This window comes from Aphelocoma coerulescens, chromosome 5 (assembly GCF_041296385.1).
Source record: "Aphelocoma coerulescens isolate FSJ_1873_10779 chromosome 5, UR_Acoe_1.0, whole genome shotgun sequence".
Classification (NCBI taxonomy): domain Eukaryota; kingdom Metazoa; phylum Chordata; class Aves; order Passeriformes; family Corvidae; genus Aphelocoma; species Aphelocoma coerulescens.
The window spans coordinates 49,827,633-49,849,560 of record NC_091019.1 but is presented as its reverse complement, the minus strand read 5'-3'; the positions used below and the strand labels follow the sequence as shown (position 1 = coordinate 49,849,560).

The 21,928-nt window shown below is 39.0% G+C and overlaps 1 protein-coding gene across 2 annotated transcripts; it reads right to left on the bottom strand.

Moving 5' to 3' along the window:
- Positions 1 to 12,630: 12,630 nt before the first annotated feature.
- On the bottom strand, positions 12,631 to 19,959 carry GPR65 (G protein-coupled receptor 65). 2 transcript variants are annotated; one of them, XM_069016018.1, is made up of 3 exons: positions 19,904 to 19,959; positions 18,089 to 18,184; positions 12,631 to 15,221 (listed from the first exon to the last, which is right to left on the bottom strand). In XM_069016018.1, exon 3 carries the CDS (start codon positions 15,099 to 15,101, stop codon positions 14,067 to 14,069), a length of 1,035 nt encoding a protein of 344 aa, XP_068872119.1. In that variant the 5' UTR covers positions 15,102 to 15,221; positions 18,089 to 18,184; positions 19,904 to 19,959; the 3' UTR covers positions 12,631 to 14,066. The 2 variants fall into 2 exon arrangements, with proteins under 2 accessions (XP_068872119.1, XP_068872120.1); XM_069016019.1 differs by having other exon boundaries at positions 18,089 to 18,154; positions 19,904 to 19,940.
- Between the last annotated feature and the right edge of the window lie 1,969 nt (positions 19,960 to 21,928).

Below are 21,928 nucleotides of genomic sequence, written 5' to 3'. Positions count from 1 at the left end.
GCATAGCTCAGAGCTCATCAAACTCCCCAGGAATCTTTTCTCATAATCTGATGTTGATGCCTTAGGTTTTAACCTTTATATTTTTCAAGTTCTGTACTGCTTGGTGTGTGACTCTGAAGTTTCTTGTAGCCTGTTAATTTCTGCTCTTGTGCTAGGTAGACATAACAAAGCTTCTCTGGATCTGCTCTTCAAGGACACTTAGGCTGTCCTAGGCTCAAAAGTACAAACCAAAGAGCCTCTAAAGGGGGGGGGGGGGGGGGTAAACTTTGAGGAAAACTAAAGCTTTAATTGGAGAATTAACCCTGCTATGCAAATGAACCAAACCTATAAAAGAGTGAAGAACTCCTGACCTGGGGTCCATCTTGGGGTCCATTTTGAGAATAGCTTCAGGCTCGCCAGGGTGTACCTTTGAAGGCCTTTCAAATAAATACCTCTTTTAATCCTTTACTCCTGTCTAGTCTCTGTTTCTAGGAGGCCTCTCAAGGCATCAGTTCGAGCTAGCTTATGCCATTTGTACACTGATATTGATTTTTGGAATTAAGTTGCTCCATGAAAAAAACATTTACAAGGTGGGACAAGATGAAGAGAAAGAGAAAAAGTAATATACATTACCACAGCTATCATAATTCACTTCTCCAACTTGATTTCTGTTGAATTCACAAATTACACTAAGTCTGAGTTTGAGAAGGGAATATTTCCAATGTACCCTCTGCAGGTGGTTTCAGGCTAAATTCAGTTCTGGGTAATGGTGTAAGCACTCAGTAAGCCCTCAATTAAGTCTTTCCACTGAGAAGTATATTTTTGCTTTTCTTTGATCTGCAGGTGGGAACTATCAGAATTCATCAAGTATATTTTAATCAATAATGGGGGTTGGCAGTACAAATATGGGAATGGTGATTTTGATAGCCTGTAAGGCCCTGTGAGGTTATTTTTTACCCACCACCATATCTATCTGTAAAGAGATAGCTGGATGGAAGAGAGAAATATATTTGAAATATGCCAGAAAGATACCTGTGCACAAAGGATGTCCACAGAAGCCTGTGTTGGGGCCCAATGGTAGAGCATGATGATCTAAAAGGCATGTTTGGCATGGGGTACTGCATACTCCACAGCTCTCTCCCTAAGGTGCACAGGAATAACTCATATTTGTGCTTTTCTCAGCAAGAGATTGTGTCTGCCAGGGCTCAAGTGTCTGCTGGGAGCTGAGCACCCTCCCTTCCTGTTAGCACCATGCTGTCTTGGATCCTGCTCTTCAAAGCTTCTGGATAAGCTACAATTAATGACTTTACAGGATTTTGAGGATCTCTGAGAATCTTGGCATTTGGAGTTCAGGTGGTGAGATGCTCCAAACCATGCTCAGAATCATCGTGAAAGACAGTGTTGTAAACTAGGTTATATTTAATAACTGCACACTGCCAACAGCAGTGTAAGGTTCAAGAGAAGCTCTGAAATCAGAAGGAAGATGCACATTGGTTGTAGAGTCTCATTTTGTACCTTCTGCCCTCTCCTTTTGGAGGATTTTTATAGCAACATTTCCCATTCTGTACCTTCTTCCTTTATGCATATATTATAATCCCCATTGCCCTGACTTGAAGAAAATAGCCTTGCTTATTTTAGGAAATCTACTGATTTACCTGTAAACAGAAAGACACATGTCTGCAAAGTTCCTAATAGTAAGCCTTGTGCTTCTAATAAAATATTGATTTCTTCTCATCAAATAGTTTATTAGTTGATTGGGCACCCTGATATTTTTTTCACAACATACAGCTATCACCAAGGGAATTAAGGTCTTTTCAGCATAAGAATTTGCTGTGTTGTGGGTTTTTTTTAAAGAAAATATATTCCTACACAGCTTTGAAAAGAGTGTTATCACAGATGGATCCCTTCAAGGCAAGCACTGTTGCCATACCCAAGGGAAACAAAATTTTATTTTTACACTTAGCTGAATTAATTTATTGAATTGGTGTATGCTATAGTTAAAGGTCAGCATGTACACGTAATTTCTAATAGCTGCAACTTTTCTGTGAATTCTCAAGTTCCATAGATAGAAAAATGAGAGCCACATTGGAGACAAGGGAGTTCTTCCATTCTGTGCTGAGATGATGACTTCTTTAATATCCTCTTTATAAGAATCTTTGTGGTTTAGCACCTCATATGAAATTTAATACTTTTCCACAAATGGCTGACAGCAAGGAAGAAATACAATTATCTCAGGACAAAGAAGTTATTTTTAGAGCTCTGTATTGTCTGCTTGGCATCAGTTTTTTATAATACTTGACATGACATATATAACACGTATATAATTGGACTACTTGCTGCTCTGTATTCAGACTCAGAGCTGCACTGTATTCAGACTCTGATCTTATTTATATCTTTGCTGTGGGAAGTTTGTATCCAGGTGCAGTGGCTGACCAGCTCAGCCATAGCCTTTTCTCACTGTCTGGCACAGTCACTGGTAAGGCAAATGCTATTGGTAGTAGCAGTTTGCTAGTAGTAAATATAGGAAAAAAAAGTGTATTTGGAAAATAACAGTTGTTAAATCTCTGCTTTTACATTTATTAGAAAATAGAGACTGTGCAGGTGATGTGTTTAAGATGACATAATACTGATTAGGTAGGGGTGGCCATGCGATACAGGATCACAGCTTCCCATAATTCAGGGAAGGGTATTTTCTTGGCTACAGTGATTATCTGCAAAGCCATTTTCCAGCAGTCTTACATGTCTGTGAGTGCATGTGCATACCTGCACACATGCTGCTCCCCTGCTGACTGCATGCACTGCACCCTCAAGGAGACGTGATGCCCAGCACAAGGAAAGAGAAAAACAACATCCCAGGAGGGCAGCGTGGCAGGAGAGGGGAGAGTGTGGGCATAGTGACTCTGGCCTAGCAAACACTCAGCACAGTATCAAGGCTCTATGTTCCTTTAGTATCTGTTTCATATCATGTTCCCACAGAACCAAATCTTTCAGATACCTTCCTTATCGATAAAACTTTCTGGCACATGTTTTCTTGTTCTGTCTTGATTGGCATAGAGTGAAAATTACTGGGAGGTGTTTTCTTTTGGTGAATTACACAACCACTTATTCTTGAAAAAATATTGTGTTAGTGGGAAATTATTATTATTATTGTTATTATTATTATTATTAACAATAGTAATAATAATAGTGTTGGTGAGAGCTACTGAGAACATTACTGCAATATATTCTAAGATTAAAAACTAAGCCTGTTTCCAACACTTCAACAATTCTTGAAGTTACAGAGCCTGAAGCTGAAATCATGTTTTCTTGACAAGGATTTATATTTCCAGCATCTGAACATACCACTGGTCCTTCTGACACAGTATTGATTAGTTCACCTTTTGTTGTTGATAAGCATTGTTGGCATTGTTGACACCTTCAGACCATGACAGAGTCAATACTGATTGACTCTACACATTCAGCTCTACACATAATAACTATTCCTAGGTTGCAAAAGGGAAGAAAGGAAAGGCTTTTTGTGTGTTTTGTATCAAGCTCCATGGTCAATGGCTAGGAGACCATTTAAATGGGTATAGCTCATACAGTTACTTGAGCACCTCACTGCAATGCTTACATATCTATCTATAAAAACATTTTAAAGCAAAAAAATACGTGTAATACTTTTCTCATTGCTACTTGTATCTGAGAATATGGAGAAAATTTCTCAACAATGAAATCTGATTACTGATTAGGCAACTTAATGATGCAAATTACTTTACATGGGACTTTTGAAATTAGACTAATGAAAAGACAGCAGGGAGCAATTCTGCAGTAGATTATGGAGTCGTGAATAGATACTTTTATTTTTAAGAGTCTAGCTGTAGATTTCACACTTACATGTTAGAAAAAACTTTATTGATTCCTTAATTAAGTTTTCAATGAATTAACTTTTTTTTACCAGAGAATTTAGCTTGTGTGTAATTAGCTTTCATTGGTATCCCCACAGCATGATTCATGGCTGAATTTCTACAACATGGTTCCATTTGGTACCCAAGCTTTTATTAAATGTCTTTTACGTTAACTATCACTGCAGTGATGGAATTCCTAAAAATAGTTTGTGAACTGCATGTTGGTCTGCTGAGTCTACAGGACTAGTGGAAGACTTGCAGCCCACAAAAATTACACCGAGTAAATAATGCAAGATAAAGATTTTTTTTTTTTAAATTTTAACAAATACAAACTGATCCCATTCTCTGGCAATTCTTCTCTTTTTTCCCTGCCTTTCATTGCGAGAGGAAAAAGTATCTTGTTTAAATGAGTAGCTGTTATTCCGGCCCAACATAGCACTCTACATTTATTCTAACTGTTTTTATTCACATATAATTATTAATATAAGAGATCAGCAAGATTCTTCTTCTTGTCTGATCAAGCTGATTTATCTGGCTGTAGTAATTTCTTGAAATTCAACATGAATTTAGATCATGCTCATTGTATTCTAAGGTAAGGTAAAGACATGATGTTTATTCTTGTAAACAACTTTTAATTTTAAAACTACCCTTTCTAAGTTAATTCACTTCCATCACTTCCATATTAAAGAGCTCTTCAGAGAAGTAACTAAGAGGGACAAAAATAGCCCAAATAAAGGGAAAAGCAAAAAAGGGGGAAAAGCACAGAAGATTGCAGTAACAAGGAACCTGAGTTGCCTGACATCAGTTTATTTTGCCATCACATTCATATGAAATTCCATGGTGGTTGGCCCTGGAGTTAATTTAAGCACTGAGAAAGTTCTCCTGAACCCTGCTTGTGGCTGCCATTGTGGTAAATATGTCCTTTCTGACCCAGCCAAAATACTATTACCTAATGAGTATTTTTTTTCCTTCCCCAACAACATGACAATTCCATATACTGTGCAATGGCTCACAGTTGCTTGTTTTAGTAATAAAGATGTGAGGAGTTGAGCAGAGATTGTTTAATAAATATTCTTCAGGACATATAACAGACCAAGGTGGAGCAATATAGAGGAATGAACTCTGGAAAAAGAAGGGAATGAACATAAGGACTAGTGAAATGGAGGCAGAAGAAAAAGGAAGAATAGAAACTTAAGGCTTCATATTGGATGGACTTGCACAGCATAACACTGAACATTTTTCTTTGTTAAATATAATGTTTAGATACACTTGACTGAACCAGCAAATGGGAGAAGCTGATGTGTACTACTGTAGACAGCTCTCAAGGCTCACTGTTGGGCCTTTTGTTTTTTGCTCCTGGGTCTGATGACTGACAGCTTTGCTGGAGCTCAAGGCAGAGGCTGAAAGTCACACCAGCCTCATGGGAACTCAGGGCACAGTGGCCAGCTCCATTCCCAAACTTCCTTTTCTTTTGTTTAAGAAGCAGATTTAAACTGGGGGGGGGGTTATGCTTTTCCATAAAGTCTGCCTGAACGGACCAAAGTCGCCACCTAGTGAGGATAGTCTCTCAGCTCACTCATTTTACACAAGTCTTTTGGAAATACAACTAAGATGATTGTAATATTCCACTGCATTTAAGTTTGAGTGATAATGATGATACTGTGCAAGAAAAATCCCAAGAATTTAAGGAAAAATGTATTTGCTGACAGGAACACAGGCATTTTCCATAAAATAATATGTATCCAAGCACAGGTGTTCCTACCATCTCTCACTGCAATCATTGAGATGCTTTCTTTAATGTCTTCAGAATGTATTTACAGGAATCTTGAGTGAAGAGCCAGATTTAATGTCTGCGCTGGGGATCTTATGTCTCCTGCACAGGTAGTGCTTCAAAAGGTTTTTGAGTTCTTGATCCTGGTTTCTCTGAATGAATTGCTCAAAATAAACAAACTGCCTAATTGGCTAAAACCCAAAGAAGTACCCAGAAGTGGGTTCACTTGTAGCATGTCTGTAATGAATTGAAGTGAATGCACAACAAAGAAAAGATAAACCTATATGTACCATGTTAGCAAGTTTTTGAAAAGGCTTCTAGCTAAATCCATTTTGCAGGCTCCTTTTGCTTGATCTGAGTAGTCAAGACACTTTTCTATTATTTCCACCACGACACAACATATGTAAGTTGTTTCCTGTCACAGTGAAGAAATAAACTGACTATTTAGGTTTAAAAAAATGCATAGCAAATCACTCTTAAGATTTTATTTAAAAAACAACTACAGTTAAATATACTATATTTTAGATTATTTTTTTCCTGTCCTACATTTCGTCTTTTAAAATTAACATTGTAAAGACTGTGCAGTTATGAACATAAAACACAAGAAAAAGCAAGGGAAAATACACATGAACCTCCAAATACAAGAGCTGTGACTTTCAGATAACCGCATGAAAGAATTCTGAAGAAATCAGGAGTATAAACAACAGTGAGACAGGAAGAATCAGTGGGTGTTTCCCTCAGATAAAGTTATTTTTCTTGACTTGCCTTGGTAGAGATAGAGTCATGGTGCTTACTGCTAATGAATTTTTCTAGATCTTTTTGAAACCGTGTATGTCAGGCTTATATAAAATCAAATTTTGGATCTACTAGCAGTGTACTAGAGATCAAAAAAACTCTAGGATTTTTTTCCTCTCCAAACAGGTCTAATTTTAAATGCTAAATGCTACTGCCTAAATTTATTTCCTGCTTTCCACAGAAGTAAATAATCCTCTAAGTGTGAACACTAAACTTTGTGATGAAATGTGCTACTCAAACAGAGCACAGGGAATTCTCACAGCTGCAGAATTCAATGCAAAGTTACATGTGGAGTCACAGGTAATACACAGTACACCTCACAATACACTGTAGTATCTTACTCCTTCTGTTATGTTAAGACGTCTGAGTGATACATGAGAGGGGATGAGACACTGCATTGTGAACCAACAGCCATCAGAAGGGGAAGGAAGACTGGCACTGATCACATCAAAACAGGTGTCCAAGTAATTACATCCTGTATTTCACACGTTTCTGGCACAAGCTCTGTAACAAATGTGACTGCAGCATTGTTTCCCTGTACAACATTTCAGTATGAAGCTTTTTCCTAGGTTGGTTGTGCTCCACAGAACCTATATTAGGTTCACATACACTGAGCTGCCAGACAGTGATGTGCTTGCTCTCTGCATGCCAGGAAGGAGAGCTCACTTCTGTTTGCATGGGGTTACCATGAATACATCAGCAGTCCTCAATAATTTGACCTTTTCTGGCTTTTTTTTTCTGCTGCAATACATTCTGAAAAGGAGCAGAAACTTTGGTTTACTGTGGATTATTTATGGTTGAACTGCACAAGGATAAGCAAAGAAGATAGTGAAGCCATGTGTTTATGCTCTCATTCTGAGAATACAATGAATCTCAGGAATTGCTTCATAGATATTTGGCAGAGTTAAGAGTTCCTTTTTCCCTCTAAGAATTAGTGCTTTTTACCTTCCTTGTTTAAAAGTCCTTGATGAAAAGTGGTGAAAAGATAACTCAGAAGATGTATTAGCATAAGCCAGACTACTTGTTCCAATACAGGAGACCTGGTGCCTCAAATTAGGATACTCACCTCAGTCTCACCAGTTCATTGCATTTAACGAGGTGAGCCTAAAGATGTGAGTCTAACGAATTCCTGATTTACAGGATCAACAGCATTTTCCTCACAGTGTTTCCTCACACATATAATCAGGTATGTGAAACAGAACACAGTGTATGGATCTCTCCTTTAGACTGTAGATTTCTGGAATTAGTACTTGTTGGGACATCTGGTAAGGTACCAGCTATCAGATGAAGGAAACTGAGGTGAAAATTTCTTCAATAGTTCAATATATCCCTGAGATATGACTAGGATTGAGATGCAAAACCTCCACGCTAAAATGCTAGAAATTGGAAATAAGATTGTTCCTGGGCGTAGTTCTTCATGTGTGGTCAGAAAAACAGCCATTACTTTGTTCCCCTGTTGTTAAAAGGGAGGAAGATTTTTAAACAGGGAGAAATGACAGGCAAGGCCAAGATTCTACAAGAAATCAAAATAGAACTGCAGCTGGTATGAAATATAGCACAAATTTAGGGATATTAGGACCATCTCTTGCAAAAAGCTTGTGCAAGTCATTGTTTATGTTAAATGAACTTCAGTAAGTCATTTGAAAGGCAACGTGCCACAACAAAATGATCTGAAGAATCATCATAGAATCATAGAATGGCTTGCCTGGAAGGGACCTCAAAGATCATCTAGTTCCAACCCCCCTGCCATGGACAGGGACAGCTTCCACCAGACCAGGTTGCTCCAAGCCCATCCAGCCTGGCCTTGAACACCTCCAGGGATGGGGCATCCACAACTTCTTTGGACAACCTGTGTCAGTGCCTCACCACCCTCATGGCAAAGAGCTTCTTCCCAATATCTAACCTAAACCTACTTTCTCTCTGTTTCAAGCCTTTCCCCTCATCCTATCTCTACATCCCTTGTAGAAAGTCCCTCTCCATCTTTCTCACAGGCTCCCTTCACTGGAAGGCCACAATTAGGTTGGCCTTAAGCCTTTTCTTTGCCAGGCTGAACATAGCCAAATCTCTCAGCCTTGCTTCATAGGAGATCTTCTCCATCCTTCTAATCATCTTGAAGACCCTCCTCTGGACTCACTCCAACAGGTCCATGTCCTTCCTGTGTTGGGGACTCCAGAGCTGGATGCAGCACTGCAGGTGGGGTCTCATCAGAGCAGAGCAGAGGGGCAGGATCCCCTCCCTCACCCTGCTGCCCACACTGCTTTGGATGCAGGATAGGACTGGCCTTCTGGGCTGTAAGTGCACATTGCAGGGTCACGTCCAGCCTCTCATCCACTGGCAACCCCATGAAGGTTATATGGGATTGGACACTAGTACACTGTTTGGGTGTGCTTTTACCCAATCTGTCATCAACTGTGTTTTTCATCTAGCAACAGATCTTGACTTTACCAAGAAAATAAAACAAAAGAAAAGAGTATTTTATCCCTGTATTGAACCTTTAGCAGTTGCTATAGCAATAACATTTCTCAAAATGCTAAATTTAAAGTAACAGCTACCTTTGCTCTGGAACCATTATCTTTTATTTTTTCAATTTCTCTCACACCCCGTTAAGAGAAGCTCTGAGTCAGTGCTCCCATCACCAAAATATTAAAAGTTAATTTTGAAAACAGAACAAAAAAGGGATTGACCTATTTTCCCATGGTTTTTTGCACCTCCCACTGTTTAAGCATTTCCATGCCACATTAGTGATATGATGTGTGCACTGATATTCAGTGAGAGATACTATAGGACACACACTCTGCTGTACAGGGGCTGGATGCAGGCTGTAGGTGATACACTGCTGACAATGCCTGTGGGTTGGCAGATATGAGAATCTGACTGTCTTGTGCAGCATCTTTGTAATTCACCTGGATCAGACTTTTTGCATATCATTTGATGCAGTCTCTTCCTTAATGTTTTCTGTTTGGTTTTTGTTGTTGTTGTTGGGTTCTTTTTTCTTTTTTATTGTTTGGGTTTGTTTCTCTTTTCCGAAGTCCCAGTCCAGAACATACTTTATGTCTTTCTAGGATATTAAAGGATTTAGGTGAAATAGCTTGGTTACTTTTAACTCATAGCTGAACAGCCAAAACGTCCTGTGTCAGCTTAGGCAAGCAATTTGTTAGTAACACAGCCATTGTGGTGCAGCAATAAAGGAAAAACCTTTATGAAAAACACCTGCACAATGTGTTTGGCTCTTTCCCCTTATCAGAGCTAGAGCATCACTTACCAGATGCTGCCTTGGATCAGCCCCATCAGGGACCCTGCAGGTACAGAGGAGTTGGTGGCCTTGGGCAGGGTCAAGCTGCCATCTAGCAGGGCTTGGGGACCAGCAGGAGCTGCTGTCTGAGGTAGAAGGAGAGCCCTGGACACTGGCAGCAGTGGCCTTTGGGTGCAGCAGCTGCCCCTGCTTCCTCTGAACTCAGAGATGTGCTTCGCTTTCCTTCCCTGTAGCCTTGTTCTGGGCAAGCTGATTTTCTGTTGCTGTGGTCCTGCTGGTCCCAAGCACTCATACTTTCACTCATGTTCTCTCTCTCTCTGCTGTATGGAGGTGGGACCAAATGAATAGTTTGTTTTTTTCCCACCTTAGAAAATAGAGAACTAGACTTGATGATGACACTGATGAAACTGGTAGTTACTATGGAAATTGGCATATGACTAAACTATGGCCCACTGCTCCCTTCTCTACTGGCATTTAATCAAGAGTGAAGACTTGTCACTAGATTTATCAGAATTATTTCAGTGGCGTCATACTGTGTGAATGGAAACAGGACATGGAATATATTAATAACTCAAATTCATACTTCATCATTTTCAGTGATTCTGCAGTTAGATGTATTAGACACCCCCCCAAAAAAACCCCATAAACCAAAACCAAAAAACTACAGGCTAGGCAGGTATCTCTGTCAGCCTATAAGCTTGTGAGTCAGGACTGGCCACACTGACATTAATAAAGTGAAGCTTATCTGTAGCTACATCAGAACAGAATAATGATCTGCAGGGATGCAGATTGTGGCTGATAGTTGTACTAGATGATCTTAATGCTCTTTTCCAACCTTAATGATTCTAAGATTCTGAAAAGAAACAGATTAAATGATGTCTGGAATTCCACCAGCTAGGTCACCACAGTTCACTGAAAATCCCTCAATTTAGGAAGCTGGGCTAGATATTTGCTGGACTTTTGGCAGACAGATTCTGTTTTAAGAGAACTATTGATAGACAAATTCACTCCTGTTGCTATTAAGCTGACAGCAGTATTCTTTGGCACTGACATTTCATACCCTGTGGATCCTAATTAAATTACCATCACAGCCCTTTTAATTATCCATATTCTTATTATATTGATTTGAAGTGAGATAGGAACTATGGTGACTCACTGAGACCATATTCTAATGTCTGTAGGCATTGCCTGTGAGGACAATGGAATTTGAACACATGCCATTCTTCTTGCCATTAAATAGACATGTGAATGTCATAAACTCATTTATGTAAGGAATGTCATTGCTTTGGGAAGAGTTCCTGTGGATTTGCACTGGAACAGTTGGCCAGACCTGATCTTGTGCCTTGCTGAGATGCCGTGGGACTGTGGCTTTCAAGTGACGAAGTTGCCCAGGCTGTCTGGCTGTCACCCTCAGCTCCTCACTCACTGCCCCTTGCAGAGCTGCCAGCTCTCACTACTCCCTGACACAGAGGTTAAATTTGACTCAGTTTTGTTGTTTACCTTCAGTTTTCATTATTCTTTAAATTAATTCTTAAATTCTTTAAATTAAAAGCTGAAATAGAATTAACTTTCCAACCTTTATGGTGTGTGAAAGATTTAAAAATGAACCACTGAATTCTTTTTTCCATGAAGTTACAGTGAAGTTTGGTTCTGCTTTTATTTCAATGCTGCTATGAAATTTCACATTCTATTGCAAAATGCATAGGTCAGCACTGGAAAAAATTCATGGTGAAGTAACTTGCAGTGCTGCTTGCATAATTCTTCCTTCATAATATATAAGAAGGAACTACAGAAAAAAAAATCAGAAACACAAAGCCACATCAAAACAAAATCCAGTAAATGAAAACAAAAAAGAGAAGGGAATGTAATTTTCTAGAGAGGACGGCAACAGCCAGAATAGTGACTACCCAGAGGATCACAGGACAATTGGGGTTTGAAGGGACCTCAGGAAATCTCAAGTCCAACCTTCTGCTAAAGGGATGGTCAGCTACAAGGCCAGATGTCACTCAAGCTTTGTTGAGTTGGGTATTAAAAACCGCTGAGGATGGAGCACACAGAACATCTTGGTGCAACCTGCACCGCTGCTTGTCAGTTCTTCATAGCTCAGAAGTTCTTCCATAAATCAATTCTGACCCTTCTTGCTTCAAGTTATACACATGATTTCTTGTCCCTCCTTGTCCCGGTTTCAGCTCAGGTAGAGTTAATTTCCTTTCAGTAGCTGTTACATTGCTGTGTTTTGAATTCAGAGTGAGAATGGTGTTGATAACACACTGATGTGTTTTGGTTTTGTTAAGGCATGTTTATGCTAAGTAAAGGACTTTTTTATTGTCTCATGCTCTGCCAGTGCTTGCAAAAGAAATGGGAGGGGGCATATCTGGGACAGGTGACCTGAACTGGCCAAAGCGATATTCCACACAATAGAATGTCATGCCCAGTATATAATCTGGGGGAAGTTACCCAGAAGGGTGGCTGATCTGGGTTTAGGAAGTGGGCATTGGTCAGTGGGTGGTGAGTGTGTTGTGCATCACGTGGTTTTTTCCCTTATTATTATCATTATCATTATTATTATAATTTACAATTATTACTACATTCTAAATTAATTTTTTATTATAAACCTGTTCTTATCTCAACCTACAAGTTTTACTTTGATTCTCCTCTCCATTCCACCTGTCTGTGTGAGGACAGAAGGGGGCTGAGCAAGTGGCTGCATGCTGCTTAATTTCCAGCCAGGCTTAAACCACACCACTCCTGCTATCAGCTTTTGTGAAGAGCTTGGCTCCATCTTGTCAATACTCTCTTTGCAGGATTGCAAAGCTGCCATTAGATCCCCCAAAGTCTTCTCTTCTCCAGGCTGAACAAGCCCAACTTCCACAGCCTGGCAAGTTTCCATTTCAGAATGTGAAATTAACAGAAAGTACAGACACACACAGCAACTCATGAAAACAGTTAAAATGTTCTTTGCAATGGAGAAGTTTTTAATTTACACACAGAGATATTCTCATAAGAAATATCACTTTATGCACATCCTCCATACATAATGTCAGACCTAAAAGGGTGCTGAAAAGTGCTGGTCAAAATCTTTCCACCACACAAATTTGCTGGAGGGAGATTTTTTTTTTTTAATGGAAAGAAAAATTCTTTCCCCATGAAATCAAAAAACCACTGTAACCAAATATTTTTCCTGGGAATTGAGCAAAAGTAAAAAAGGTTGTGAGAGGATAAAAAAGAGACTTTCCATGTTTTAACTCTTCTCAGAGGGCCAGGTGTCTGGATGGGACAGGGAAGTAGGGAGCCAGGCAGCTGTTTCTGGGGCCTGCATATGAACAGGCCCCTGGATTAACAGCTGCACTTCTGATCTGTGCTAACATCAACTCTTTCAAAATGTGGGTACTTCTGCTTCCAGTCTTACTGTTTTTTGGTACATTCATGTTCAAACACCTGGTTTGTCAGTATTTCTGCCTGGCTTGTTGTTTAATTTTTTAAAACTGGCAGATTGAGAGCCCTGGAACCTCTAGCTGAGGCCTCCATGTGCAGTTCAGTAAATGGATGCAAACCTTGCTCTGTTGAGTCTGAAAATGGCACCACACTCCAGATTTCAGTCATATAAGCAACTCTAAAGGCTGGCCCTTTATGCTGTGGAGATGTGAAACCTCACCTTTCTATCCTTCTCTTCCACCCCTGCATGTATCATGAAAAGTTTCATCCAAGTTAAAACACTGGTGGCTAGAATTTTCTTCTCTATAGGCACTTGAAGTAATGAATCTTCAACTGTCTGAAACCCACTACTGTAATGAAAATGCATGACATGCAGTTATACATTAGAACATACATTTTTCAAAGAAAACAAAAGCTTAAGGGCAGGTAAGTACCTGTACACAAAAGGTAAACAATGTTCAGAAGTGGCTGATGTCAGGTGTATGCTGAAGAAGAATTTGAGCCTTTAATGAAACACAGGAACCATCATAGCAGCATAAATTACACCACAAAATTATAGAGAAATTTACCACACTCCCTCTGTCTGCTCCTTTGCCAATCAGGACAAAGAGGACTTCAGCCTTCTTCCAGCTAAGTATATTGCAGCAGGCTGGCTAGCAAGCTGCAACAGGAGACAGTTCTGTGGGGGATCCTCAGTAATTCCGTCAGCATGTCACAGCCATCCTTCTTGACTATGTGTTTCGTTGTTGTCATTGATTTATATACCATACCTGATTTAAAGATATGTGTTGATGCTCCATTGATTACATTGACCTTATATGGCTCCAGCTACTGGTTTCACTTAGATTGGTATGTCTGACTTTTGGGGCATTTCCTAGGTACAGACTGGAGAAGAATTTTTTTCTTTTTCTTTTAGGTTATCCAATTTTCCTTTGCATGTGCTCATTCAGGAATTTTTGACAGTCTGTGTTACACTGGAAGTTCTGTAGGTGATCAGTGCAGTGCTTTTTGTAGCAGAACTACACAGAGCATGTTCTTTCACTTGGTCTTCCTCACGTTTTCGTAGGCACAAGCAATACCTGAGCAAATTCACTATCTCTGTTCGTGCAGTTTCACTCACAAAGCAGTACAGAATGGGATCCGCAATGCAATTCAAACTTGTTAAGGCCTGTGTGATTCTGTAAGCCTTATACATCAACAACAAAACGTGTGGGTCAGACATGGAAGGTTCTTTGATGCTGCGAATAAGCAATACAACATGATAAGGAGTGAAGCAAACAATGAAACTAACTGTGATGTTCAGAATAAGTTTCCTCACTTTTTTCTTTTCTTCATCTACTGTGGCTTGGTTATACCTCACTACTTGGTAAATTCTGTGGTAGCAAAACACAATGATTATCAACGGGACCAAATACCCTGAGCATATCCGGAATAAATTTATGTTTGCCTGCCACCTTTCCAGGGGGTAATTATCATAGCATAATGTATGATTAGTGAAATTGCAAGGATCATTGAATACTTCTTTGTACACCAATATGACTGAATTAAAGATGCTTTCCAGAAGCCAAACAATTATGCTGACAATCAATGAAAATCTTCTTGTGCGCAAGTACTGGAACTTCAAGGGGTGAACTAATGCCAGGTACCTGTCAATAGAGATGCAAGCAAGGAATGCGGTGCTGGTGTAGAAATTCATATACATAAGGAAGGCAAAAATCTGACAAAGCAAGGCAGAGAACCTCCAGTCATCTCCATGCCAGGCATAATCAATCCACAGAGGCAGAATCAAAGAGTACAAAAGGTCAGCCAGGGACAGGCTAAAGATGTAGACTGCTAACTCGTTCTTTTTCCTCACCTGAATGCAAGATGCATAGAGGGATACGCAGTTGATGGGAATACTGATCATCATCACAATGCTGTACACAAAGGGAAACAAATATTTATCCAGGGTGTGATCATCATGGCACTCAGTGTTGTTCATTGTCCCCCCCAGTAGTATCCTTGAGATAATTCCAGCCTGGGTGCAATAAAATCCCCTGTGTAGTCTGATGGGTTGTCATCTGTTAGTTCTTCAGGACGTGGTTGACAAGATTCCAGCCTTCTGTTACCAAAAAGGAAAAATGTCAGCTATAACATTTCTGTTTGTTTTTATGGGATTCTTGGTGTGTGTCTTTTTTATTTTTTTAGAAGAAAGAAACTGTGTTTGTAGGACATCAGAGGATGTAAACACTCCTGGAGTTAGGAATGCATAGGAAGAGGAACCCTAAATCTAATGTGGTCAAGGTCAGTTAGATGGAAGCTTTACAGCAGAAGCAGGATGAGTAGTTAAGACACTTCTTCGGGGGGGGGGGGGGGGGGGGGGGTTGTCCTACAATCCTGGGTCTCTCTTGTGGGAAGTTAAAGGAGATCAGAAAGTGGACAACAAATAAAATAATAGATGTGCACTTTCTATTATTCTGGTTAGCATGGTTTGGGGAATATGAATATGGTAGATTTCTTATCGCAAATAACCTCCTCCCCTCTAAGGCAATGGAGAGACAAGGATAGAAATACAGGGATTCAGGTACTGCTGGATGTTGGGATCTCCTCAGAAGAGGAAAATCTGTGTCTGGTATGTTTCACTATTGCAAATCACTCTTGGCTTCTTTGCATCCTCACACATCCCTGCTTCTTCTCTCCTCCTTTGTATGTGATCCCACAAGAACTTGCCATCAACCGAGCTGTCCCAGCAAGACTTACTGCATGTACCAGAAACCCTCATGTGAAACCTGGCAGTCTATTGGGTTCCTGCATGCACATGACAATCTGCTGAGTGTCCCCTTGAATGTATGAGGTGGAGACTCTGAGTACAATTTTTCATTTACACTTCTTCCCTCTAAAAATTGTGGCTGCGATGCATGAGCTTATAAAGCCATTAGCAATTAAACTTTTCTTAGTCACTTCCAGGACTGTGGTTATCAACAGCTTCAACATGAAAATATCAGTAAAATGGCAGCCCTGACTTAAACAGTGAGACTGGAGGAGTTGCATGTGTGAGCCTTAGAAGCATATAGAAGAGCTGACCTTTCAGTAAGAAAGGGTGTACAACCGTAGGTGTGAGACAGATGGTACTCACTGATTGTATCACTGCTCTGACACTCAGCAGCTCCCTTCCCTAAAGACCCAATTGTTACGTTCAGGAAATACGAGAATGGAAAATACTGGTTGCAGTCCAGTTATACTGCCAAATATACTAACTGCTTGAAAGACTTCTGTGATAACTTGTCTGTGCTTTGAGCCTGGACTGCCAGCAGAGGAGGTAAAGAGGCTGAAAAACATGTAGGCTGCATGATAGCACATCTATAACTGTCCCCACATGGGAAAGAACTTCAATGGAATACAACTCCTGTGCAGAAGCTTTTCCATGTGGTAAGAAAAATTTAGCCTTTTATGAGTTTGATGTGTTTCTGGGTTTATCAGAAAACCCAAACAGGATTATTGCCTGTGCTGAGAGGTTATTATATGGATCTCTTGTCCATAAAAAAGCCCCTTTCATGATTATTCATAAAAAAAAGGAACAATGACAAAACTAGCCAGAATGCAAATATTCAATTTTACCTGCCACTGCTTTATTCGATCAAGTTTCCTAACTTATCAGCTAGAGCTAAACTCATTCACAAGGTTGAAAGTAATGGAAAATTCTTGAGAAGGACTTGGTGGTTTGGTCCATTGAGGAACTTCACCAACATGATGACTAATTTTAAAGAAATGGAGCGTCTATATTTAATACAAACATAATATGTCTGCATTTCAGCTTAGTTTCATAAAACCACACAGTAAATAGGGCATTGTAAGCTTACCAGTACAGATAAGTATCACAAAATAAATATCTAGCTCTAGAAATTAGATCCCAGGGTTTTGTGACCCACTTCTCACCAAAAAGAAATCAAATGTGTGCAGACAGACCAAAGATAAAATACCTACCTCTTCTCCTAATCACACTTTAGCATCTCTTTATGACAGGTCTCTTCCTGTCTACAAGCGAAACATGCTCTTTCAGAAGCATGTGTATATTAAATGCAGCAACTGTATGAGGCAGTGTTTGCTAGTCTCATGACGGAGAAACTGGAATTCCTTCTTCCTCCCCCATAAACTCTTTCTCTTTTGTTCGTTAACTTGTATTACAGACTCACCATTTTTATAAGCTCCCAGCTTCTCTCGTGTTACTCACAACAGCTTCTTTTGTATCTACTCACAGATCAACATGTCAATTTCCTCATGACACCTGTTTTTCTTCAGCTTTCTCATTTTAGCTCATTGTTTCTAAGAGTTTTGCGGTGTTTATCTCACTGATCATAAGGTAAAACACTTGCCCTTATATTGCTGTTGTCTGAATAAACCACGTTCTTTGGGGCAAGACTTTGCCCTTCTGCCATCTGCCTTAAGGAATGAATATCTGAAGGTATAGTTGGCTAATGGCAAGCTGGGACACTAAACATGAAATTCAAAGAAGTGAGCTGAGACCACATGAAATTTGTCACCTCAGAACATTTGTTCTGCCCTTCATATTCACAGGTCACTGTACCCCATTTCTTCTTAACCAGTATGTTCATTAGCTCCTATGAACACAGCCCTGGAGGCTGTGTAGCATTCCCCAGGTAATCCATGTCCGAACTTTGATGACACATGGATGGTACTTACATGAGGACATGCTTTCAATGATGGTAATAATGAGAAGTGTGTCTTTCTGGCACGTATTGATGACCTATACTAAAGTGTGTCAGCCAGCAAATGAAGCTTACCACAATGCATGCCGCAGTTTCTTGCACAGAAATATAAAAGCAGAAAGCACTACTTTGCCCTGCTCACAACACATTTCATTCAGATTGTGCAGGGCCTTAATTCAGAGAAGGTAGTCCATATCACACCTTCTTGCTGAGTTGTTTTTCTGATAATTAGGACTTTGTAATGCAGGATGATTTTTCTTACCTGAATGCATGATCTGAAGCATTCCCAGGTTTTCTCTCCAATACTGAGCACACTTGCTGGTTTTGCCTAGGAGGATGGTATTGGCTTACAGCTATCCTAAAAACAATATTTGGTCATTTTCCCCAATGATTGTTATTTTTTTTTAACTATCAAGGAATTTCAGTTTAATGATACAGTCTAATGGTTTGACTTTCATGGTCCAAACCTACTGTGACTAATTCCATATACTTGTGATTTATTTTACAGAATTGTTTTGGTATCAGATGTTCCAAATAAAAAAATTAAAATTCTTAACATTAATTTTTTCTTTTAGACGCATTATTCAGTTATTATCATAGTTCCTGCCTCTGTCATTTTGCTATAGAAAACCCACTGTACAAGAATTCTGAAGAGTCAGTAAGACATAAAATTTAGAGAAATGAACTAGCAAATGTTATGCTTCAAGTAGTTTATGCAAACAAACCTGTAAAAGAACCTTGTGAGAGTTTCTAGGGAAAAGTAGTCATTATATACTTTATTTGTATCAATGCATTTCTACAGCATCTTCTTCAGGTTCAAAGAGAGCTTCATGTGGTCTTTCCATCTATGACATTTTGAAATTCACAAAGTGTAAAGTTAAAACTTACATAAGCATAAATAAAAAAGGATATTCCATACTCTTATCTGTAAACAACTTTGTAAGGGGAGAAAGGAACAATGCTGTGTGAGCTAGTGCAGTAGCTGCTGTACTGGTGGTACTGTGTATCAATCGTAAGATGGAAAGACAGATGGTTTTCCTTTTTGTCTTCAAGGAATTTCAACAAAGTAGATTGCTTTGTGTTCTCAAAATAAGTTCCATTGCTAAGATGATTCCTTCGAGTACGAGGGGCATTCCATAGCCAATTCTTTTTATCTAATGAGCAGGTCTCAAAACGTAATTCTGAAAAACTTCACAGTTTAGGAGAGTTGAAATACACCTTTCAGAAACATGGCCCTTTTTGCTTAAAATTAACAGCATTTTTCCTCATGCAACATTAAAGTTTACCCACAGGTCTCCATGAGATTCTGTAGAGACTCAAACAGGTCTAAAAGAGCTCAGCCTTTTTAACTTGGAGATATAATTTATGAACTGTTTCATTGAGCATAAACATTGAGTTAGTATGAGCAAATACAAAAAAACTCCAACATGTTTTTTAGGATGTAGGCCATGCAGGCAAGTATTACTTTGCTATATCATTATGTGCATCGTTTTCCTCTATGCATACAGAAAGATGTACAAAATATTTTCATATACATGATACCTGGCATTCCAAGAAACTACTTTTACCAGAGCTTATTTTTCTGCTAAGTTTAAAGCATTCTGCATATTCATATAAATAGCACTGGGTATCTTGTTAGTGTCTGAAAATACTGAAGAACACTAATAGAAGCGTTACTGGAACCTTCAGTGAGGCCTGAGGCACTTTTTGCAGTGATGGGACAGCTCAGAATGTTGAAAATTCACCCCCAAATACAGTTCTTCTCAATTCTTCCCCCCTTTCATAATTAACAGTATTTTGATTGTGCCAATGCCATTAGAGCAAACAATGAATCAAGCTTTCTTTGCTAATCCTAGGTATGTCTTTCCTAATTTGATCTTTTGATGTCTTTTGCCTTAGTCTCACGTTTTGGTTGTGCCTGGATTGAAATAATCCTTCTCCCAAAGCAATCTTTTCCAGCCCCTTTTGTGTCCCTTCTTTCTATTGTCTGATGTCAGCATCCCATTAGGGACAGCTAGGTTGAAACCTGTCCCAGAATGTAGTTGTGTCCCTGGCTCCTTGGATCCTGAGCACTTACCTTGGCAGCCACGTGTCCCCGTGCAGCGGTTCCTGTTATGCCATTGGCAGTGTAACCCGTGTCTGCTTCTAAGAAAAGTGTCTGCTTCTACTTGATCAGATACAGAAACAGGAAGCTGCTTAGATAAACAGGCAGCAGTTCACACATCTCTTGGTTTTGCTTCCTTTTTTTTTCTTTCCCCAATTCCTTGTTAATCTAAGCTTGTCCATGAGAAAAAAGATAATATAATTACAAAGATGATGAACAAAGGATGGAAGCAACCTTGGTCGGTATAGGAATACTTTTAGAGACTTTATAGAAGTTTAATTTAAAATATTGCCTAATTATATGAGCGTAGTATATTTACACCCCTTATCTAGGAGACATTACATTCTGCAGAGAAACCACCCAGAGAAATAAAATGCTGTTTTATTTGTGTTTAACTGTGTAAGTTCAAAACATGTATGTTTTTTGTTGACTGAAGGACCTCACTTGCTTTTCCCTACAAATTTATCACAGAATCAAAAAGAATCCATCTAAGAAGAACACAAAAATATATCACGACTTCAGTAGTTTGTAGAAAAATAATTAAGTATTTTCAGAATTTATGAGAAGTTTGTGAATAGTTCTAGTTAACAAAGGATAGCAGTATGTTATGCACTGTGACAGGTTACATTTTAATGTATTTTTATATAAACTGAATCTGAGGTTGGATGCTGTTTTCATAGGAGTGACTTTTAACAGACAATTCTATTCAATTAGACAGGTGAGCACAGTTCTCCTCACCCCCCGTGATCAAAATAATTTATTGTGTGTATTTTCTCCTAAATTCTGTTTGAAACAATATAATTCTGCTTTAAGAAAGTGGGTACAGTTTCACTTGAAATGTCCATTTGTTGGGTAACACCAAAACTGTCCAGTTTGACAATTCAGATGCTAAGGAGAACTGAAACAGAAAAAATTCAAAAGTTCTAAAATAGGATCATACTGACTGCCTTGAGAATACCAGGCAGCTCTATAATATTTAAGCACTGGATGCACAGATTTGGTTCCTTTTTTTTCAGACAGAGCGTGACTTTTTCATCCACAGTTTTTTACTGATCTGACTGTTACATGAAGCCTAAATTATCAACTACCTGTGGCCATTCTCAAACTGTTATAATAGCCCCTTCCAGTTTGGTGAATGGAAGACCACTTGCTTACACAAATCTCTAAAATAAATTTCAGTCACACTCTCATTTTTATTGAGACAAAATTCATTAGACAAAGATTTGTTTCATCACTTTCCACATGCCTATTCCTAACAAGAATACCTAGTAAGAACAGTGTCACGTTTGCTGGTTCTGCTGCTATTTTGTTGAGCATTCCTATAATTTGCTGACGAAAAAACGGTTATCATTATTAGAAATAGAGAAACATAATTGAAACATTTCTACAGTTCTTTGCTGTGACAATACAAGGACTGAAGATCAAAGGAAGCAAGAGAAGAGACAATGCCTTTCATGCATTCTCCAAGAAAAGCTGTATGTAAAAATAAATTCTTAACTGTGTCCACATGCAACAATTTAATTTCTCATGTAAGCAGCACAATTTTCCACAAGTTTTTTGAGATCTGGACATACGCAGTATCTCAGATCAGTCATCTTGGGACACGTGTTCTTAGTGTGTGCTGTGATTAATCAACTATCAATAAAAAAATTTAAAAAAAAGACTTCAAATAGAAAAGTATTAACAGTGGAAAACAATCTTATCTAGAAAAGAAGCAGAGTAAGTCTTTAGTAAGTTTATTGGCTAAATCCGGGCATACAAAGGGGCCATGAATAAAAGTGTAAAGAAAAAAAAGGTTCAACACAAGGTCAAGATTCTTATTGCACAATAAAAGTTCACAGAGTCACAGTAAAATATCCTTTTCCTTCCACCAAAACAGATTATGAGAATGTTTTTCTGTACCAAGTGAAAAGGGTGGGCACTCAGCACATCACAAGATTGCAAATATGGGTTTTGAAAACTGACAATTTTAGGATCTTATCAGTGAATAAGAGACTG

Coding starts and splice junctions, on each gene's coding strand:
- GPR65 (XM_069016018.1), bottom strand. CDS start 15,101: ATGAACAACACTGAGTGCCATGATGATCACACCCTGGATAAATATTTG.